Source organism: Aotus nancymaae, unplaced genomic scaffold (assembly GCF_030222135.1).
Source record: "Aotus nancymaae isolate 86718 unplaced genomic scaffold, 86718_ANA_hifiasm-v0.15.2.pri h1tg000016l, whole genome shotgun sequence".
Lineage (NCBI taxonomy): Eukaryota > Metazoa > Chordata > Mammalia > Primates > Aotidae > Aotus > Aotus nancymaae.
The window spans coordinates 20,734,840-20,755,958 of NW_026988428.1; the positions used below are offsets into that span (position 1 = coordinate 20,734,840).

Sequence of the window (21,119 nt, forward strand, 5' to 3'; positions counted from 1 at the left end):
AAAAATTTAAATTTAAAAAATTGCATTCATATATAAAGTACTTAGCATAGTGTCAAGCATGCAGCAGGCACTCTGGGTGGTTACAAGATGGGCTGCGTGGGAGGAATGAGACTGGGCATGCAAGCGCTGAATGCTGTCTGTAAGGGGCTTGGCATGCCATGCTATGGAGGTCAGACTGTACCCTGGAGGCAACAGGGATTTTCATCAGGCATGTAATTTCATTTTTAGAAACACATTTTTGGCAACAGTTTGGAGGAAGGATTTATTTACATTTTACACTCTCCTTGACCTCTGCTAAAGATTTTGATTGTACCTCAGTTCTCCACTGTGATATTTAAAGTAGATTTAAAATTTGAGATAATTTCTAATCACATTATTTCTGCCTCAGGTCAATTTTAATTTCAATTCTATTTGTGGATTATTGGGATAGCATCCAGTATTTCCTTAAGCCTGTATTTCCCAAAAAGATATCTTCTGCTAAAATATACATTCTGAAAAAGATTTTTTTCCCTACAGAGCATAATTAGATGGGCTTTCCTTTTCAGTTTTATTTGTGACATCTGGTTTGATGCAATGGAAGTTGTTCCAAGTTACTGTAAAAATACTTGATAATGTTATTCTGCTACTTTTCCCAGAGCCAGTACTTTATGAAATAATGTCCACATACACCTATAACGAGAATTCTAGAACATAAAATCAATGCAATAGCTCCACAAATTTTTCTGAGCTGTAACTTGCACTTTTTGCCTTTTCCATTCTCGCTGGTGATGAGGAAATGTTCAATAAATGAACCATAACCAGTTCCATATGGTGTACTACTGGGTTTCAACGCACTTGTATCATAGTTTTCCTTCTCCAGTTATATTATTTTAACTTTTATTTTTCCATCATCACCAATATTTTCTGTGGGTTTTCTCTTTAAATTCTGCACAGCAAATTGCTCCAGGTTCTGAGGATACCATTAAATAAAGCACACCAAAATCGACTTCAGTTACAAAAGTCAAGTTACTCTTGACTTTTCCAAAATAAAAGTAACATCCCACACACAACTAATACATCTGAATTTGTCTGCAATGATCTATGAAAGCTTCCACGTCTGACTTAAGCAGGAATTAAAAGGTCTTGGGATGAGAAATGAATGATGAGTATAATCACAGAACCAATTCACTTCCACGTTCTTGGACACTGAAGACATTTTCTAAAATGAGAAGAGACTTTAAATAGGCATGGTCTAATGTAGGTTCTAAAAGTCTATAAAATTAATGTCACCCCCTCTAGTAGGTAAGCATGGGGTTTTCCATCAATTCCACCTGTCCAGGAAATAAGCCAAACTGGGTAATACATGAGACTATTGAGAGTCACCAAGGCTGGAAAGGTGTAGAAGAGGACAGAGTTTTGTCCTGTCTTAAAAAATATGTCCTGACCTAGAAAAAAATCATATGAGAAAAGATTTCAGAAAACAAAAGAATAAAAGAAATATATTGTCGGATATTGGGGACTTTCTGCAGGTTTCTACCTCTGGACTGTGACTTCTATCCTTATTCCTTGTCCTGCAAAAGCTTTATCAAAAGAAGTGGTAAGATCAGGGGCTATATAAGGGTTTTTTTCAATATGAAATGAACCGAACTAGGCCAAATTCAAAGGCTTTTATTATAGGCAAGGTAGAAGGCAATCTGAGGGATGATCCTATCACACAATTTATTCTCCTATAGCAAGAGAGGAAAAAAAGGAACTCAAACACCAGCTCTCCAATATTTCTTTTTCCCTCAAGAAAACCCGGGTATAGTTAATTTCTTCAACAAAGATACATCACACAGACTGCTGAAATGGCTTTACTTCCACTATTCATGACCATCGCTCCCCAAGGCGACCACTCCATTCCTACTGAGAAATAAAAATCACAATACTCTCATAGTGCTCATTTGGTTACATTACCTTCATAAAACAGATAGGATTATTATTATTCCCATTTTAGAGAGAAAGAAGCTGAGGACCAAAGAGCTTGAGTGACTTTGCAAAGGATGTAAGAAGCTGCTATATCATGGAGCTGGAATTTAAAGCCAGGCAATTTGATTCCATGGTCCATGCTCATAAGCACTGCCTTCTTCCCAAGGGCATATTTTATAGTTGAGGTGCACAGTCATAGCTAAAGATCAAGTTCTGCTGGTTATGTTCAGGACAAATTAGAGAGAGGCACAGACAGATAAGTTTCAAAGGGGAAAGGGAAGAAAATGTATGTGTAAATTTTATTGTCTTCTACATGCTCATAAAAGGCAAATGCGTCTCTTGCTTGACTATTTCAAAGTATAGGGCAGAAAGAGAAATATAATGTGGTAAATTATGTTTATCAATAAATACCTGTTGAATTAATACACGCAAAAAACTTGTTCCTATGCACCTTGGGACAGATTAATATTTGCTTTAGGATTTTGAGGCAATAAAAATACTGCCTGATATGTAATCTGGTGATGCTAAATCTGATCGCCAGCCTAGGAATTGAATAGAACACCCATGAGAAATAGTAGAGTGTTTGAAGGAACTAAAGATAATTACCCAGAAGGAAAGAAAATATAGGAACCAGGAACACCTTATGGATGTCTCTAAACATTTGCAGCCTGCCATGTGAACCATAGAGTGGACTTGCTTTGTCATGCTCTAGAGAGCAGACTAGGTCCATGATAGGGAAAATTTTGGAAATGAATTACAGAGCCCTGAATGACCAGAGATACTGTGCTGGGAATTATATATCCCATGAGAGCATTGACAAGATCTCTGTCCTAACTACAAACCCCAAAATGCTATTATTCTTCATAGAATTTGCATCCATGTTGAATACCAGTTTGAAAAACAAATAGTTGAATTACATAGAGCTAGAAACTCTATTTAGGCTGGAGATATGGGGCTGAACAAGATTTCACAAGAGCTCTAAAAAGAGAGGTAAAACAAGTTTATATTTTAGATGGCAGATGGATTGAAATATGCTAAGTATCCTAGAGGCAAAGAATTATAAGGCTTTTGATTTTGATCTGGAAGGAAATTTAGAAATAATGTATTCAATATCTCAAATTTTTTGAGAGATAAAACAGACCCCGGGATGATATGGGGATATTCTCTAACCTCAGACTGCTAAAAAATGAGATAAGAAGAAAAATCATTTTCCATCTTCACAGTTTACTCCTTCTGCTATGACAATAAGTATTTAGTGGGTTGTTTTATAGGCACGAAATCTCTTTCTTAGTCTTCTCTTTTATAACTATTTCATATTATAATTATCTTTAGGAAGGTTTTCTTAGAAATTTAAGCATGGAAGTTCCACATGTACATTTAGTTTTAGTCTTTGGATGGTTAAATAGGAAGACACAGTGCTGGTTGAGTGTGGATATTAATCATGGTGTAATTTTTTGGACCGATTCTTATTTTTTCAATCACGCTGCCTTTATTGTTAGCTAGAATGCCTGTAAAATCCAATAATTTTCTCTTCCTCAGTGTCATCACCAAGTACCCAAATTGCTCAAGTCAAAAGCCTAAGTTTCTCCCCTTCTTCTTTCATCAAAAGCAGCCCATTTTGGACTTCCTGCTTCCACACAATAAAATATGTCTCCTCCTTTCCTTCTGCACTGTCCCTACCCTGGATTACCATAATCTTTTACCTGGGTTTCTGTAATATCATCCTACCTAGTTCCTCGGCTTTCAGCCTTGCTGCTTTATAATTCATTCTTTATATATGGCAAGAGGGAAATTTTTGAAACATAGGTCAGATTGTCACTCTCCTGCATAAGACCCTTATGGCTCCCATTTCCCTCAGAACAAACTCAAAAGCATAGCCTGCTGGATCTATGTGATCTCACCCCTGGGTGCCTTTCTAAGATCATTTCTTTCTACTTTTCTCCCTCCTGATTAGATGCACCACATACACTCCTCTTTTGTTCTTAAATGCACTAAGCTCTTTTCCTGTCTTGCATTCTTTATGCTTGTGTTCATGCCTGGAGTACCCTTTCTCTATCCTGCCCCATGCCAGCTCCTTCTTATCCTTTGGCCTCCATTCAAATTTAACTTCCTTCCATTGCAGCCCATTTACAGTAGAACCCACCATCCATTTTCAACTACTCTCTATTGCATCACTTTCCTTTTCTCCTCCTAGTATTTATCACAATCTACAAATATTTATTGTATTAATGTATTCAATTTACAAATAATATTTTTTCTCCCTCCCTAGTAACTGCTTAATGATTACTTGAGTTAATTAATCATATTTAAGAAAAAACATGGAAACATTATTTATTTATTTATGACAGAGTTTCCCTCTGTCACCCAGGCTGGAGTGCAATGGCGTGATCTTGGCTCACTGCAATCTCCACCTCCCAGGTTCAAACGATTTTCCTGCCTCAGTCTCCTGAGTAGCTAGGATTACAGATGTGCACCACCATGTCAGGCTAATTTTTGGATTTTTAGCAGAGACAGGTTTTACCATGTTGGCCAGGCTGTTCTCGAACTCCCAACCTCAGGTGATCTACCTGCCTCAGCCTCCCAAAGTGCTGAGATTACAGGCGTGAGCCACCACAGCCAGCCAGAAACATTTTTAGTTTCATTCCAAGCCTTTTATACTGTTAACATTTTTTTCAATGTGCTTTAATATAAGGACATGTCTTTGTGAATATAATAATAATTATATGCATATAACTAGGTGTATGGCACTATTCTCAGTCCTTATATTTATCACATTAGCTATTCTTAGAATAATCCCATGAAATACATACTATTATTTTCTTCATTTCACGAATACAGAAATGAAGGAATAAACAGGTTGAATTCATTGCCCAGAGTTATTCAAACAGTGGGACCCAGATTCAAACCTATGCTCTGTGGCTCAGAAGTCAAATTATTAATCACAAGGCAATGCTGCCTTCAGACAAGCATGAAGCATTTTCAGGAAAAACAAAAGGATGCAAATTGCTTCAGGTTCTGAGTCTATCATTAAATAAAGCACACCAAAATCTACTTAAAAAGATACAACCAGCTACTGGAGGGGTGTATCAGGGAGCATTTTACAATATCCTCAATTCAGTAAGTATCTCATAAGAACAAAAAGTATCTGATTCTCACTTAGAGTTTGTTGAATAGTTACCAGCTCACTCAAGTTTCCATTAATCACTGTGGCCACTCCAATGCCATATGTCCTTCCAGGGATTAAATTATCAATCTTGACTCCATTAGCATCCTTCATAAAAAACTTCGTGTCTTCACTTGGATCCGATATGGATTTAATTTGAATGTAGATCTCACAGTCATCTTGTGAAGGTTCCCACTGAAGAATTATACTGTCTTCTCCCACATCTTCAGGTTTTACATAAACTTTCTTAGGTGGATTAATACCTTAAGTAAACAAATAAATAGATACACACACCTTAGCTTATTAGTTAGCATTATTCATACTATTGAATAAAAATAATTCAATATTAGTGTTCAAAGTAAATTATACAATTTCTTATGTCACCATGTCTTGAAAAGCAGTCAAGTTTAGAGACAAGTATATCTTATTACTATGCAAAATTTATTAAAATGATTAAAAATAAACATTACAAATCAAAGGAAAACAGAAACATAATCCTCAAGTGTTCGACAAATTCTTCATGTTTTTCAGAGTGCCATCAGAGTCATGTTCCCATTTTTGAGACTATTCATGTTTTACCAAGTGCCAGGCACTCTTCTAGGCATGTAGAGTACATCAGTAAAATCAGTAAAAAGTAAAGATCCTTGTCCTTATGGAGTACATATTCTAATAGGTGAAATAGAAAATAACAATAAATACATCTGTCATAGAGAACTTCAGAAGTCATAAGTGCTACAGAAAAAATAAAAAGTAAACTGGGATGAGGGAGATGGAGAGCGTGGTGGCTTTAAGGAGGAAGTTGTGGTATTAAGTAGGGATCTGAGGGCAGATGTTTTTCAAAAGATGGGGTTTTCAGCAAAAAGTTGAAGGAGTTCGGAAAGTTAGAAATCCATATTTCTGGAAGAAGAGTATTAAAGCTGAAGAAACAGCTAAGTAAAATCCCTAAAGTGCTAGCTTACCAGATGTGTTCAGGGGCAAAAGGAAAGCTAGAATGAATGAAGGAGAGAATAAGATGAGGTCAGAGGCAAATAGAAAGCCAGTTCGTGCAAGGCCTCAAAGGCTTTTGCTCCAAGTAAAATGGGTAGCAACTAGTGAACTATATGCAGAGGTGTGATCATTCCCAATTTTTAAGACTCACTTGAGGCTGGGCACAGTAGCTCATGCCTGTAATCCCAGCACTTTGGGAGGCCGAGGGGGGCGGATCACGAAGTCAAGAGATCAAGACCAACCTGGCCAACATGGTAAAACCCCGTCTCTACAAAAAAAAAAAAAAAAAAAAAATACAAAAATTAGCTGGGCATGGTGGCATATGCCTGTAGTCTCAGCTATTCGAGAGGCTGAGACAGGAGAATCGCTTGAACCCAGGAGGCGGATGTTGCAGCGAGGCGAGATCATGCCACTGTACTCCAGCCTGGTAACAGAGCAAGACTCTGTCTCAAGAAAAAAAAGAAAGAAAGAAAAAAAAAACTCACTTGGGCAGCGACATTAATAACAGATTACAGGGAGGGCCAGTGGTAGAAACGGAGCAGGCAGAAGGTGGGAGATGTAGTGTGAGTCTGGATTTATTTTGAAGATAGAACCACCAAGATTTCCTGACAGGTTGGGAATGGGTTGTGAGAGAAACAGAAGAGTCAAGAACAACTGCAAAGCTTTCCATTAAACAACTACAGATTTGGGTGGAAACACCGGAGTTCAGTTTTGGACATGTTAAATTTAAAACATCTCACAGATATCCAAATAAGCAATAACGCATAGACAGATGTTTGAATGTGGAGTTTGGGACAAAGGTCTAGGCTTTATATAAAGTTATATAGATACATAACTTTTTGAGTCATCGACATATAGATGTCTTTAAAATTTCAGAACTTGTATTTATTATAAAATATTTGCAACTTTAAATATTACTTTTCTGATTTTTTTAAGGTATGATATTTATTAGAAATAGGAAATTACAGGTTATGCTCACTGTTCATGCAAAATATAACTGGAGAATGTTCTTGATACTCTATAATAATAACTGAAGATGATACCTCAGCTTGTCTCCTTGCACAGCTTATTTATTGAATACCAAGCCTTCTGATATTTTGCTACCATACAGTTTTCTGGAAATTGTAAATGCTTTCCTTATAGTTTTGTCTATTGTGTTTTTCCTGATCTTTTAATAGTTCTCAGCTATAATAATCATTAGTTCATGTCTCTAAGGATACTTATGTAATTTTAAACTTTTTAGTCGTTTTACTTAAAAAATCTTTAAAGAATTCTCTGACTTTTATAGTTTGCAGAAACTATAATTTGAACTTTTATCTGTTTTAAAGTTGACTTCTTTATCAGTGCAATTTAATATCACATTTTAACTTCTCAGGAAGATACTCTGTGTGGACCCCTTAGTCTGTTCATCTCATAACTTAATTTCACAAAATTATAGCTGATGTTTAAATTAATTATTTATGTGAAATTATCAGAAAATGCAGGAGTAATCCAATTAGAAAAACTACCCAATAAGATACTAGGGTGAAACAACTTCAGAAAATTATTCTTATATACTTGCAAAACCTAAAAAGCTATTTAAACATTTACTACAATGGAGGACTTAGACGTAGTCTACTGAATGCCACATATAAGCAGAGACTCAGGAAATGCTGGGATTTGTTGGTCTATGATAGCGCTAAATTTGCTTACAGAATTGTCTGTGCATACATTTACATTTTTATAAGAAAGACTTAAATTATTTTACATTTTCAAAAGGCTCCATGTCCCCTAAAGGTTCAGTGTTACCAAATAATATATACTACAGAGTATGTATCAAGGGTATTTGTATTCTGTGCCTAGCTTACGTTTTCTAGCCCCTCTGTTCTCCAGCCATTCCTAATGTTCAAATGTCAATGTCTAGAGTGAACTGGCAACCAACAGAATGGGGCAAAAGTTTTGCAATCTACCCATCTGACAAAGGGCTAATATCCAGAATCTACAGAGAACTTAAAAACAAATTTACAAGAAAAAACAAACAACCCCATCAAAAAGTGGGCAAAGGATATAAACAGACACTTTTCAAAAGAAGACACTTATGCAGCCAACAAACATGAACAAAAGCTCATCACCATTACTCATTAGAGAAATGCAAATCAAAATCACATTGCGATACCACCTCACACCAGTTAGAATGGCAATCATTAAAAAAATCACAAGACAACAGATGCTGGGGAGGACGTGGAGAAATAGGAATACTTTTATACTGTTGGTGGGAGTGTAAATTAGTTCAACCATTGTAGAAGACAGTGTGGAAATTCCTCAGGATCTAGAAATAGAAATACCATTTGACCCAGCAATCCCATTACTGGGTATATACCCAAAGTATTATAAATCACTCTATTATAAAGACACATGCACATATATGTTTATTTTAGCACTGTTCACAATAGCAAAGACTTGGAACCAACCCAAATGCCCATCAATGATAGACTGGATTAAAAAAAAAAAATGTGACACATATAGACCATGGAATACTATGCAGCCATACAAAAGGATGAGTTCATGTCCTTTGCAGGGACATGGATGAAACTGGAAACCATCATTCTCAGCAAACTGACACAAGAACAGAAAACCAAATGCCGCATGCTCTCACTTATAAGTGGGTGTTGAACAATGAGAACACACGGACACAGGGAGGGGAACATCACACACCAGGTCCTGTGGCCAGGGAAGGAATAGCAGGGGATGGGGGTCTTGGGGAGGGATAGCATTCGGAGAACTACCTAATGTAGATGATGGGGCTATGGATGCAGGCAACCACCACCATGGCACATGTATACCTATATAACAAACCTGTATGATCTGCACAAGTACCCCAGAGCTTAAAGTATAATAAATAAATTTAAAAAGAAAAAAGCCTCCTCTAGCTTTTCTAGGTCTGCTTAGAAATGCTTCTTCTCTGGCCTTTGCCTAGGCACATTCCGTTTGTTCTACTTGCAGCATCCTTCTGCCTCCCTACTGCCACCTGCTGGCTAATTTCTACTCCTTTATGTTAAAGCACATCACTTACCCATGACCATCCGCACCCTGAATTTGGGCTAATTGATTTCTCTCTACGTTCCTATAGTATCCAGAGCATAACTGCTATAATGGCAATTATAATGCAGCACTATCATTGTTAACTTATTTGTCTCATTTCATTAGTGTATAAATCTACTGAGACTAGGTCTTCTTCATCTTTGTATCTCTAGTGCCTAACTCAATTCTTGATACTGAAAAATAATTCATTGAGTGAATAACGAATGGAAAAAAGAATATTGCCTCAAGCTTAAGAGAGTAAAGGAACACTGGATTACTAAATCCTGGACGTGCACTGGTTTATCAGCTTACAGTAAATATACACAGTAGATGACCCAAAAAATTAATAGTGCAGACTCACATTGTACCTTTTATGAAATAAATACATATATGTCCTAGAAGATTTTAAGTCGACTTCAAAATTAATATATATGTGAAAAACCCTCCTAGTCCATCTGTCAATTAAAAATGAAAGTGCCTTCCTAAAGTGTGAATGACCCAACCAAACAAGCATTCGCCAATGGAAGGATACTTTGTCTGAGCTTGGGGAAGAGAAAACATCTGCTACCTAGTATCCAATAGGAAAAATATTTTTACTAGAATTTGCAATACTGAATACTTGTATGTTAAGCACTGGCTTTTAGTAAGCATTAAATTGTATCTATTATTGTTATTATTTTCAAAGAATCTTAAATATTCCCAATAAGTATAGGAAAGTTAATTAATCTATGGCTGTGCACATGAAGATTTTCCATTCTATCTACCTCAGCCCTAGGGTGTTTTAATTTTGGCTGTTGAAATTCCAAAGAACTTTGCAACAGCATGACAAATACACAGACACAAACAACACACACTACACTTACAAGGATATACTGCCAAAATGTGCTTAGCTTTGCATTGTCTTGTAACAAAATGTTTTATCTTTTTAAAAATACTTTTATATTTTAGGGAATAAATAGAATTATTAATTAAACAATCGATTACTTTAATGATTATGTTCCAGTCAAGGATTCAAAAACTGCTCTGTGGAGGTTAAGAGGAGGGTAGAAATACATTTGTCAAAATGCTAGGATGAGACTGCCCCCCAGAGGTCAACACATTACACTGTGTAAGAAAATAAAGAACCAAGTACAACTGATTAAAATATGCAGACCTGTTCATTGGGTCTAGTGTTACTAAAAAGAACTTGGTGAACTAATATTCACGTGATAATTTGTTTATCTTATGATAAATAAAGATAAATGTATTTTCCACCTAAGGCTATGACAAAGAATATGTCTTCTGGGACTGGTAGGAAAAAAATGCAGATTGGAATAATTAAATAATTCATATAAATCTAAATAAATTTAGTATTTTGAATACATGCTTAGAATTGTGATTCAACATTCAAAAACATGTTCAACTTTATTTGTACTTGTGAAAAATTAACATAGTAAAATATCAGCAAAATTATATTTTGAAATATGCAGTTTATACTATTTCTTTTTATTATCATTTTAGATTTTGGGGTAAGTGTGCAGGTTTGTTATATGGAAATATTGCATAACAGTGAAATAGAAACAGAAACTATCAGTTTAGATGTTTTTGAGTAAAAGGCAACATGCAGCCATGCTTACCTGTAATGACTGAAAGTGGTTTTTTCAAACAACTTAAAGTTCCTCTCTCTGCTACACTGAATAGATATACTAGATAATGATGAAAAGGCTTGAGATCTCCAATTATTGTTGCTGTGTTGTGTTTCTCAACAAACACCTCTTCTGATGTATTGTTTTCAACATCCAAAATAGTAACAAGGTAATGATGAAAAAATATAGGCTCTGGAGGATCCCAGTGTAAAAATATTTCTGTTGGGGTAACATGTGTAACTCTGAAATTTTGGGCTGATAAAGGGCCTGGGAGATAAAAACATCCAAAAAATACATTGTATTAGTGACATGATTTGGCAGAATAATCTCTCAATTTTCAGTATTTCCAAATACTCTAGCTTGGAAAGGAAACAAAAATTGGGTTTCAGTCCTGGCTCTTCCACTTTCAAGTTTCACTCCCTGAGAAAATTACTTACCTTCTTCGACTGTAAAACAGGAATTCTCTCAGTAGTTACCTCATAAAGCTTTCGTGAAGATTAAATGAGATGAAGAATATAAAACACTCGGCACAGTGTTTGACACATGCTGTTGTTCAATAATTATATTACTATCCTTACCACCAAAACGGCAAGTATGGCATTCAGTGATCACACATTATATTACCTCTTCTGCCTTGTCAGATTAGAGGGCAGAGACTTTATGTTATTCACCCTTCATTCTCATTATCACTGCTACACAGGCACTCATCCTCTTACAGAAATGTTTCCCTACTCTAACCATTTCATCCAGTGCCAGTGATTGTCCTAATGAATGCTTCCAGATTACTTTTCTTAATATAGTACCTTGCACATGGCCTCAAACCTATATTCATCCCCCATTCCTCAATATATATGTGCTGACACATTATTGATTCTTTCTCTAGGAGCAACAGCTCAAGAGTTACAATAAGACGATCTGGGTTCTTGTGTGGCTTGGTTGCTTAACAAAGCATGTCACTCTAGTCAGTTTACTTAACATTCCGGAATTTTAGTTTTCTCATTTCTATATAGCTACTCCCAGGGTTGAGGCAAGGACTGAATGAGATAATCCATTGAAAGTGCTTTGTAAAATGTAAAACAAATGTTAGAAACTATAATCTTAATGGATTTCCATTGCTTCTAAGGTCAAATCCAAGTATCTGAGACAGACACCCCTGGCATTCCCAAATCTGGCACCATCTACCTCCCACGCTGATTTTACCCTCACACCCAAGTAAATTCTCTTGTCAATCTGCACAAGTCTTCTTCCACAAATTCTTATCTCTGCTCACAACATGCTTTTTATTCCTTCAAGTTTGACTCTAAGCCTCTCCTTTTCATGAGTCTTCTCCAGTCATCTACTGTATGAATCCAAGTCAGTATTTATTAAATGCACTACTTGTTGGATATTTAGATTATTATTTTGCTGTATAGTTTTGTTTACTTTTATTTTTATTTACCAATTCTCTCCAGTGTGAGCCTACTAAAGATAGGGATACACAGCTGTTCCTTTCCTGCTCTCAGCTCCATAAAATTGAAAATTCCATAATATTGGAAATTCAGTTCCATAAAAATTTATTGATCATCTCCTATGAGGTAGGCACTAGTCTAGCTGGTACTATAAAACAAATAAGACATAGTTTCTTTCCTCCTGGGGTTTGTAGTTTGACAGAAAAACCAACACATAAACAGATTCATTGTAAATTAAAATAATTTTTTTTTTTAAGACAGTCTTGCTCTGTCACCCAGGCTGGAGTGCAGTAGTGCAATCTTGGCTCACTGCAACCTCTGCCTCCTGGTTCAGCCTCCCAAGCAGCTGGGTCTACAGGCGTGCAGTACCATCCCTGGTTAATTTTTGTATTTTTAGTAGAGACAGGGTTTCACCATGTTAGGCAGGCTGGTCTCGAACGCCTGACCTCAGGCAATCCACCCACCTCAGTCTCCTGAAGTGCTGGCATGAGCCACCACACCCAGCCTAAAATCATCAAATATAGAAGTGGGTTCAGAGTTATATGAGAAAATACCAGACCTTCATAAAATATCTGCCAATGACAGTATTAAATTTTTAAAAAATTATATTTTCAGATGTCTTGTAACTTACGTGTTTCTACAGTGAATATTGGACTTAAAGTAGTCTTTGCCTCCCATTCATTTATTGCAAAGAGTAAAAATCTATAAATGTGACCAGGGAACAGTTGGGTAATTGCTTTTTCTGTAGTATTTGGGGGCATGCTTTCAAAATGTTGTTCTCTTGTATAATCTAAAGAATATTTAATGATAATCTTATATCCCAACTTCACCCACTTATTCAAATTATTCCAAAAATTCAAATTATTCCAACTAAATACAACTTCTGTTGTTCTGACATCCTTTAGATAAAACAAAAAGCTTTCTTGCAGAGAAGGTACTGAAAAAATAGAAAAGAGAATGATTTTTAATTAGAAATTATAATTCTATAATGAAAATAATGAAATAAATAAAAAATAATACAAAGATACATGAATATAAAAAAGTAATAAAAATAATTACATTCATATTCACAAATATATAGCAATGGAACATGACAGAAAAATCTTGTAAAGAAATAGTTTGATCCAGTTAGATTTTGCTGTAAAATGTAGCAATGTGTTTCATTCTTGGCTAGCAATGAAAAAGAAAAGATTTCATTTTTCTTAAGGCAAAAAGATGATCCATCTGCCCATGTAAGAAGATCTTTCTGTAATAAAATGAAAAAATTAAGCCAATTAAAAGGAAAAGTACGTTATCTTCAATCACTGCATTTTAAATATGTGTATTTGAAAATTTTAATTAGTCACAACTGTATTATAAAATTTTCTAAGATTTTAAAATCATCAACCCCTTAATATTTTTATGTAGATTTCCTTCATGATAAAGTAGCTGAAGCCAGGCCAGTCGCTCATGCCTGTAATCCCAGCTACTTGGGAGGCTGAGGCAGAAAGATTACTTAAGGCCAGGAGTTTAAGGCTGCAGTGATCTCTGCTTCAGCCACTGCACTTCAGCCTAGGGGACAGAGCAAGACCCATGTCAAAAAAAATTAAAAAGAAAAAAGAAGAAGACGCTAGAGACAGAGTTCACTTTCATTCACTCATTAGTCATATATCTTCAGGCAAATTGCAAATCTCACAATAAGCCTCTATTTTCTCATCTGTAAAATAAGTATAATAATAGAACATATATCTTACGGTTGTTGTAATGTTAAAGAGGCAGTACATTCAAAGGCTCAACACAATGAGGCACAGAGAAATTATTCATTAAATCTTAGTTATTTCATTTCAAATCATCAAATAAATTACATGCATCAGGAGAGGCTGTTGATACCTTCCTGCTAAAGGATGTCCTTGGTGTATGTCACCAACCCAATTTTCACAAGTAATAAATACCTCTCTAGATAGTCACATATCTACCCTCCTTGAAAGGGGTAGTGAAAAAGAAAGGTATAAGCTTTGACCCAATTCTCCTGCATCCTAATATTTCTGCCACTTATTATCTACTCTTGGGCAACTACTAATCTTAGAAACTAAACTTTCCCACCTGTGCAATGGAAATAATTATGACTACTTTGCATCATTTTCAATAGGTTTAGAGAGTATGTTTGTAATACACCAAACACATAACAGCTCCTTAAAAAATAAATGTAGTACTTATAGAGATAATGAGCACTATGAAAACAGACACTATGTCTATATTTTAGTTATCAGACCATCCCCAAAAAATCAAGCACAGCGCCAAACTAGCTGTATGGATGAGAATTAAAGAGACCTGTTTCCTCTGGACATTTTAAAGAGCTTTTAAAATGGTACATTCAAATTCCACCTAACACAATGAAGAAATGCCATAAAAGTCTGCTTTATTGCATATATATTGCTACAGTTTAAAAAGAGGCATAGGATCAGAGACAGTAAGATTAGGGCATGAGAGTTGGTCAGACAGATACAGGTTCAAGGCCTGGAATGGGCATTGATAAATTATGTGCCCCAGGATCTCTAAGTTCTATTTTCCTTGTATAAAATGGGAATAATGATAGCACCTGACAACTATAAGGTTGTGAGAACTAAATAAACGTTACCTACGCAGGCCTCCCAAAATGGAAGAAAGAGACTATTAATCTTTCATTCATTAGGTTCTTGCTAAGTACCAAATCCCAATTTGAAACTAGGAATGGAATGCTGAATAAGACACACTCTTTATCCTTGAAGTCCAGTAACAAATTTGCACTTACTCAGCACAGATTTACTTAAAGGATTGATTATTTTCTGAACCTACCATGGGATAATGATGTAGCAGGTAACTTTGATGTCAATCTCAAAATATTGTGGTTAAGGGTAGCATCTGATGCATGTCCATATAGGCAACTGAATCTCCCTGTGCCCCAATTTCCTGATATATTATGCTAACAGTAGGAAACACTATATACACATTAAGGCGCCTACTTACAAAAGAGACTGACATACTGAGAGAGAGAATCTGAGATGTCTAAGATGAATTGGGCTTCAAAGGATCTTTATTAGAACTTTATTCTTTGCCTATTAAAAGATAAAGAAAACTCAAAAGAATAACTTTTAAATGCAGTTAAAGATTCCTAGAGGTTTTCCCAAGCTTATGCAAAGCTCCACAGGAAAGTTGGTATCAAATTGGTAGGTTCCGCCTGAGATCACTATAGATAAGGATATCTCATAGAGAATAGATTTATCTTTGAGTGCCAGGAAATAAAAGCCAATGGATCATCAAGAAGAAAACACAGACTAGACAGAGATGACTATGTTAGGTCTTGGGATTTTCTATAAAATGCTGACCAAATGAAGTTTCATGAGACATTCCAAGGTGTTATTTCACTAGTGTTAAATAAAATCACCAGATCTTTCTGTATTGCTTTTAGTAAACTGAGCTTCACAAGTCTTATGTGTGGAGTAAAAAGAAGAAAATGGAAAACATTTTTCATGTCTTGGGGGTTCATATAATTGTACTGTTCGCAGAGGTGAAAAATAAAGGAAGTGAAACCGGTTTGATTGGAGGGAGAATGCAAGTTCAGTCTTGGCAATGTTACAGTGTCTGCAAGAAGTACCAGAGGAATAATCAGAAGAAAATTAGATATATGCCCGGACTCATAAAAGGAAAGTAGACTAGATAAGGAATTTAGGAATAATTGGTTTAGGTGGTAAATTGAGTGAAGAAATGGATGAGATCATTCAAATGAACTTAGATATGGTCTGGGGAATACCAAAATTAAAACAAAATTAGGTTTAAAAAAAGATGCCTATAAAGTATATTAAAATGGAGTACCTATAGAAAGAGAAACTGCATTGAATTAATAAAGGAAGAAATTAATGAATAAACAATGCATGAATGTAGATAATAAAGTTTCATTCGTCACAATATATGTATTTCTTTATATTTACTGACCTTCATATCATTAAGACCAATCCATATTATTACTTGATTGTTTGACCTGAGATATGAAAATACAAAATTTTTTTCCTCTTTATTTTTTATATCCACAAGGTGTGCAGAACTTAAGGATAACTCACAATGTTGCTGGGCTATATTCCATGGCTTTCTTTCCTTGCTAATTCTATAACAGTTATTTTTTAATGCTGCCCATCCTTGTGGACATGATCCTACCACAAGAAAAACGTCCTCTTAAAGATGAATTCAGTAATATAACATTTCATAATTATATTAATATGTATACAAATTAATTATGAAAACCTCATAGTATTAAGTGTACACCTTCCCTATAGTACTCTCAAGCCAATAAAAATACTAAAGCTGTGTTTATTAATCAAGTAGCAAATGAATTACCACCAATTAACAGTTTTTAAAATAGCTTGAAGAATTACACAGAATTATTGTCCAATTATAACTTCATTAAAATTTTTTTAAAACACAGATGTTTTTCTAAGGAAAACCTTACTTTAGGTTGCCTTTCCTTTCCCTTATTTTTGTACTGGTAGCAAACTTTTTATCATATTTCAGGTTTCTTTTTATTTTGGAGTACTAGACCCAACGCTTGCTAAGAATTCTGCTCTCTGATACTTGACTTTGAAAGTGTTTACCTTCCAGAAAAAGCTGGAATGCTACTTAGCTTTCATGCACCACAGATTATGCACCACAGAAAGACTGGAGAAAATGGCAGCCTGTTCAGAGAAGATACTGCACATCAATTCACACTGATACTCTACCAGTGCCTCAACCCAACATAGTCGGAATATGTGAGAAGGATCTTCTGAAGATCTTCATCTTTTTTATCCCCACAGGAGATAGGATACTTAATTACCTTATTGTATTTTTTCTTACTATTTGAGTGTTTCTATACTTCACTTGTACAATATATTGTGTCTTTTTTATTATTCCTGTAGGGGATATTAAAATGGGACTTCCAGACTGTCACAAAGAGTGTCTTGCCCTCATCAGCTATCTGATTCTGTCCCCTTCTACCTGTTCCCACCTGTGGAGGAAAGACATGAAACTAGGAAGACCCCCAAAATGGAACACATTCACCTTTCCCCGAAACTTTTCCTAATTTTGCTCAGGTCTGATCATAGATGAGTAGTAATAGAGAAGCTTTAAATGAGATGAAAGATTAGTGTGTTTGTAATATATTGCAATGGATCTTTTAATACCTGAAAATCCTACTGTTTGTTGATTCATTAAAGTAACCTAAAATGCTATGGAATTTGTATGACCCATTGTCAGAGTTAAGAAAAAGAGACCCACTTGGTACAGTTTGAAGGAAGTGCTGGGAAGAAAATAAAGTTGGTAAGTTGGTTTCTACCATTACTCTCCTAAGTCCAGCTTGTTCAATAATCAGTCAGATACCAGAATGATACAGTCAAAAAAAGGAGACTATGCTAATTTTGTTTATAAGCAGTCTGCAGTGATTAATCACTTTCAAAAAGAACAACACAACTGCCAACTTATCTACAAAATACATAATAAATATATAATTAATGATGAATCAAATGTGTCTATACCTGTTTCAACTTGAACATCCAGTCTCTGAAATATATTTATGAAATCCAAGTGTAACTGTTTGAATTCAAATGTGAAAGCATATAAAGATGCAGGTTTTAAATTACCCCACTCATAAACCATGACATTATTTTGCATAACTTGTGAAGAATTATTAAAAGATATTGACACTGATATGTCTTTGGTAAAGGGCATACTCCAGTTAAAAGAAACACTTGTGCTTGTTGCTATTGTTTTAATATTGCTAGTTGAGATTCCACCTAAAAAGTCAGGGAGAATAATTAGTACAGATTCAAAGAAAATTGAATGAAACACAGTTACAAGATTACAAGATGGGAAAACATATTATCTACCCATAAAATATTTTCTAGACTATATGGGAGTTTCTTCTACTCTATATAGAATGAATGAATTAGATTACAGAACCACATTATATTTTTTACATAATCTGGATAACACTTAAAATCTCCACTATACCTATCCATTCATACTAGTACACATAAAATACCAAAACTGAAAACTAATTTCTTACCTTTGTTTCAGAAATTCTGAGATTTATATTATATAAAAATAATACTATTATAATTTTACAGTACCATTATATACCTGTTAAATACTGTAAAATTCAAATTATCTGGTAATGAAAATTTTACCTTTTATAATAGATAATATAGTTGACATAATTGATCAACATATATGTTACTTACGAGTTTGAAATGACTTTTCACTTAAAATTTGTCCATATCTCACGGACTGTAAAATGATGTGATAGTCTTCATTTTTCTCTACTGTTATTAATTTCTGACGCCTTTGTGAGTCTGTGAGAATACTTTTTACATTCTGTAAATAATTAGATTTATCTGCTTAAGAAATGTTTATTGAACATTATCTCTATGCCACTCACATTAATTAAAAGTTTAACTTTTGTATATCTCCTTCATAAGAAGTGGTTTTTCAATACAGAATATAAACATATACATGAAATGTTTATTTCCATATAAAAGATATTATTTTTTAAATAATTACTCTCCTTTGGTATATAAATTCTAAAAAGACAGTCATTCCTATGAAAAAGTTAAATATTAGTTTGATCAACTACTTATTGAAGATATTTCATAAAATGCTAGCATTTTATATATTAATAAAATAAGAAACCCTGATAACTATTAGGATCTTATTTATCATGTGGCATTTGGTAACAACAGATTTACATTACTCTTACTTGTTATCAGAACCAAGAAAAGATTTCTTACTTTTCGAGCAAAATCATTAACAAGTTGATATTTTAAAAAATAAAATTCAGGATTTCCTCCCTTAGGAAATTCATCCCACTCAATGAAAACTTCTGTTGTTTGCTTATTCATTGGTATATAATGAAAATTTTTTGAGATCTAAAATGGAAATGAGAAGAAACTGTAAAAAACAATAAAAATGTATTCTTCATTGTTCTTTTATAAACAGATTTATTTAAATGACACCTAAAATACACCAAATTATAATTTTAAAACATTTCAGTGGTGTCAGTGTCTACACATGAATTACTGTTACTTTATTTATAATTATAACTTTGAAAATGTAAAGCAAATAAAATAAGAGCATGGAAATTTAAGATCCATGTCTCTCTAACTAGGAAACATGTGTCCCTGGGGTCAGGGAAGGGGAAGAGACTCAAAGTCATAGGAAAAACACAGCAAATCCTCCTGGAATTCCAATTGTGAACATTGGTGATAATGTCTACAAAATGGAATTATCTTGCAGACATTCTTGACAACACATTTGCAAAGAAAATACATGTGGGTACAAAATGTTTGACACTGAGTTATTTTAGACCCTTATTTCATTTATACATAATGAAAATATTAGCAAACAAAGTAAGATAGACCACAGGTTCAGGGACCCTTAACTCTCCCTCAATGACAAAAAAGACTTCAACTCTCAGGAGAGTAAAATATATATATATATATATATATCAAAATTCCTACCAAAAACAACCCTGAAATGCGCTATTATACCCTGTCTTTTTTCTAGATTCTGACTTATCTCTGTGATCATCCCAGACACAATTTTTAAGCAATAAAAATACATATGTGAGTGACACCTAGAAAAGAAATTTTTTTCTTTCTGTATCTGATATTTAGCATTATTTCACTTCAATATACTCTTCATTTTCCAGAATGATAGACTCAATGCAATCACATCCTGCCCATTAGCTAATTATTCCAAAGAGGGTGCACTCAAAAATGTCTTACCTTAACAACATATTGTAACCAGAGCAGTAGAATAATTAATTTCTCCATCTGGAAAGTAAAGTGTATTCAGTTCAGTTGAATACGTATATTTTTAACTTCAAAACTAAACTATTGGACATTCTTTAAATGGAGTGTAGGTATATCATTTTAATGTCACGTCTTTTCAATTTAGAGTGACTGCTCATCCAATTAACTGTTAAGGCATTAATAAGTGAGTGCTGCATAATTTTTCCACTAAATAAAATTGGAAACATTGGTACTTTCCAACAAATAACAACTTGTTTCTAGAAACTGCTTTAATTAAGTATAAAGGAGGTGTTAGAAATAAAATGAATTACCAGGCAATTAGACAAAATTACATCTCATTGTGTGAAAGTATTTAACCTCAATTAATGGAAATCTAGAACACCTACGCAACTGCTGCTGCTTTGGAACTAATTCCTCACATTTTAAAATTACACCATCATAATGAAAAATATTTCAAAATACTGCTGATGAAACTGAAACTTAAATAGAAAAAACGTTCAATATTCGTTTGAACTCAATTTATTTTTTAAATATATTCCTCTAAAAAGCTTGCCTAGCATTTCATAGGAACATGGAGACCCGAGGACCTAAAAAGTTTTATATTCAACTTAAGATACAAAGAATAAAAGAATACTCTTGTATTTTATATATGTTTTTAAAACTGAAAATACCATTTTAATAGTAAACAGTTCCCCAGGATCAATTTTAAAGCTCCTTAAAGCTCACTCTAAAGCAAGTTTCTTCCTATAGAATCCTGTTTAGTTCTTATTAAGCAGGTGTTCAACTCAGATAAAATGCAACCCAGTTAAAAATAAATGCCTAATAATTAAATCCAGACTTTTCCACAAAACTACAAAGCTTTAACCTTGCCCATTTTGCCAAGCAGCCTGAGGTAAGTGTTCTATCCCTAGGGCTGTGATATTAATTTCCTCCTTAAACCTAAGCGTAAACTAAAATTTTGAAGGCTGTGTGCCATAATAAAAACGCGAAAGTGGAAAGCTCCTGAATGCCTGCTCTTTAAGTCCAAAAGCCCACTCAAATTCAATTCTGTGAGTCACTGTGTTTGCCCTGGGTGTGCGTAAAGACCCCCTGC

The 21,119-nt window shown here is 34.5% G+C and overlaps 1 protein-coding gene across 1 annotated transcript; it reads right to left on the reverse strand.

Moving 5' to 3' along the window:
* Positions 1-15,948: 15,948 nt before the first annotated feature.
* Positions 15,949-20,026, reverse strand: LOC135275257 (uncharacterized). Its single transcript, XM_064376701.1, has 5 exons — positions 20,000-20,026; positions 19,004-19,141; positions 18,458-18,590; positions 17,753-18,010; positions 15,949-16,396 (listed from the first exon to the last, which is right to left on the reverse strand). Exons 2-5 carry the CDS (start codon positions 19,112-19,114, stop codon positions 16,149-16,151), a joined length of 750 nt encoding a protein of 249 aa, XP_064232771.1. The 5' UTR covers positions 19,115-19,141; positions 20,000-20,026; the 3' UTR covers positions 15,949-16,148.
* Positions 20,027-21,119: the final 1,093 nt, after the last annotated feature.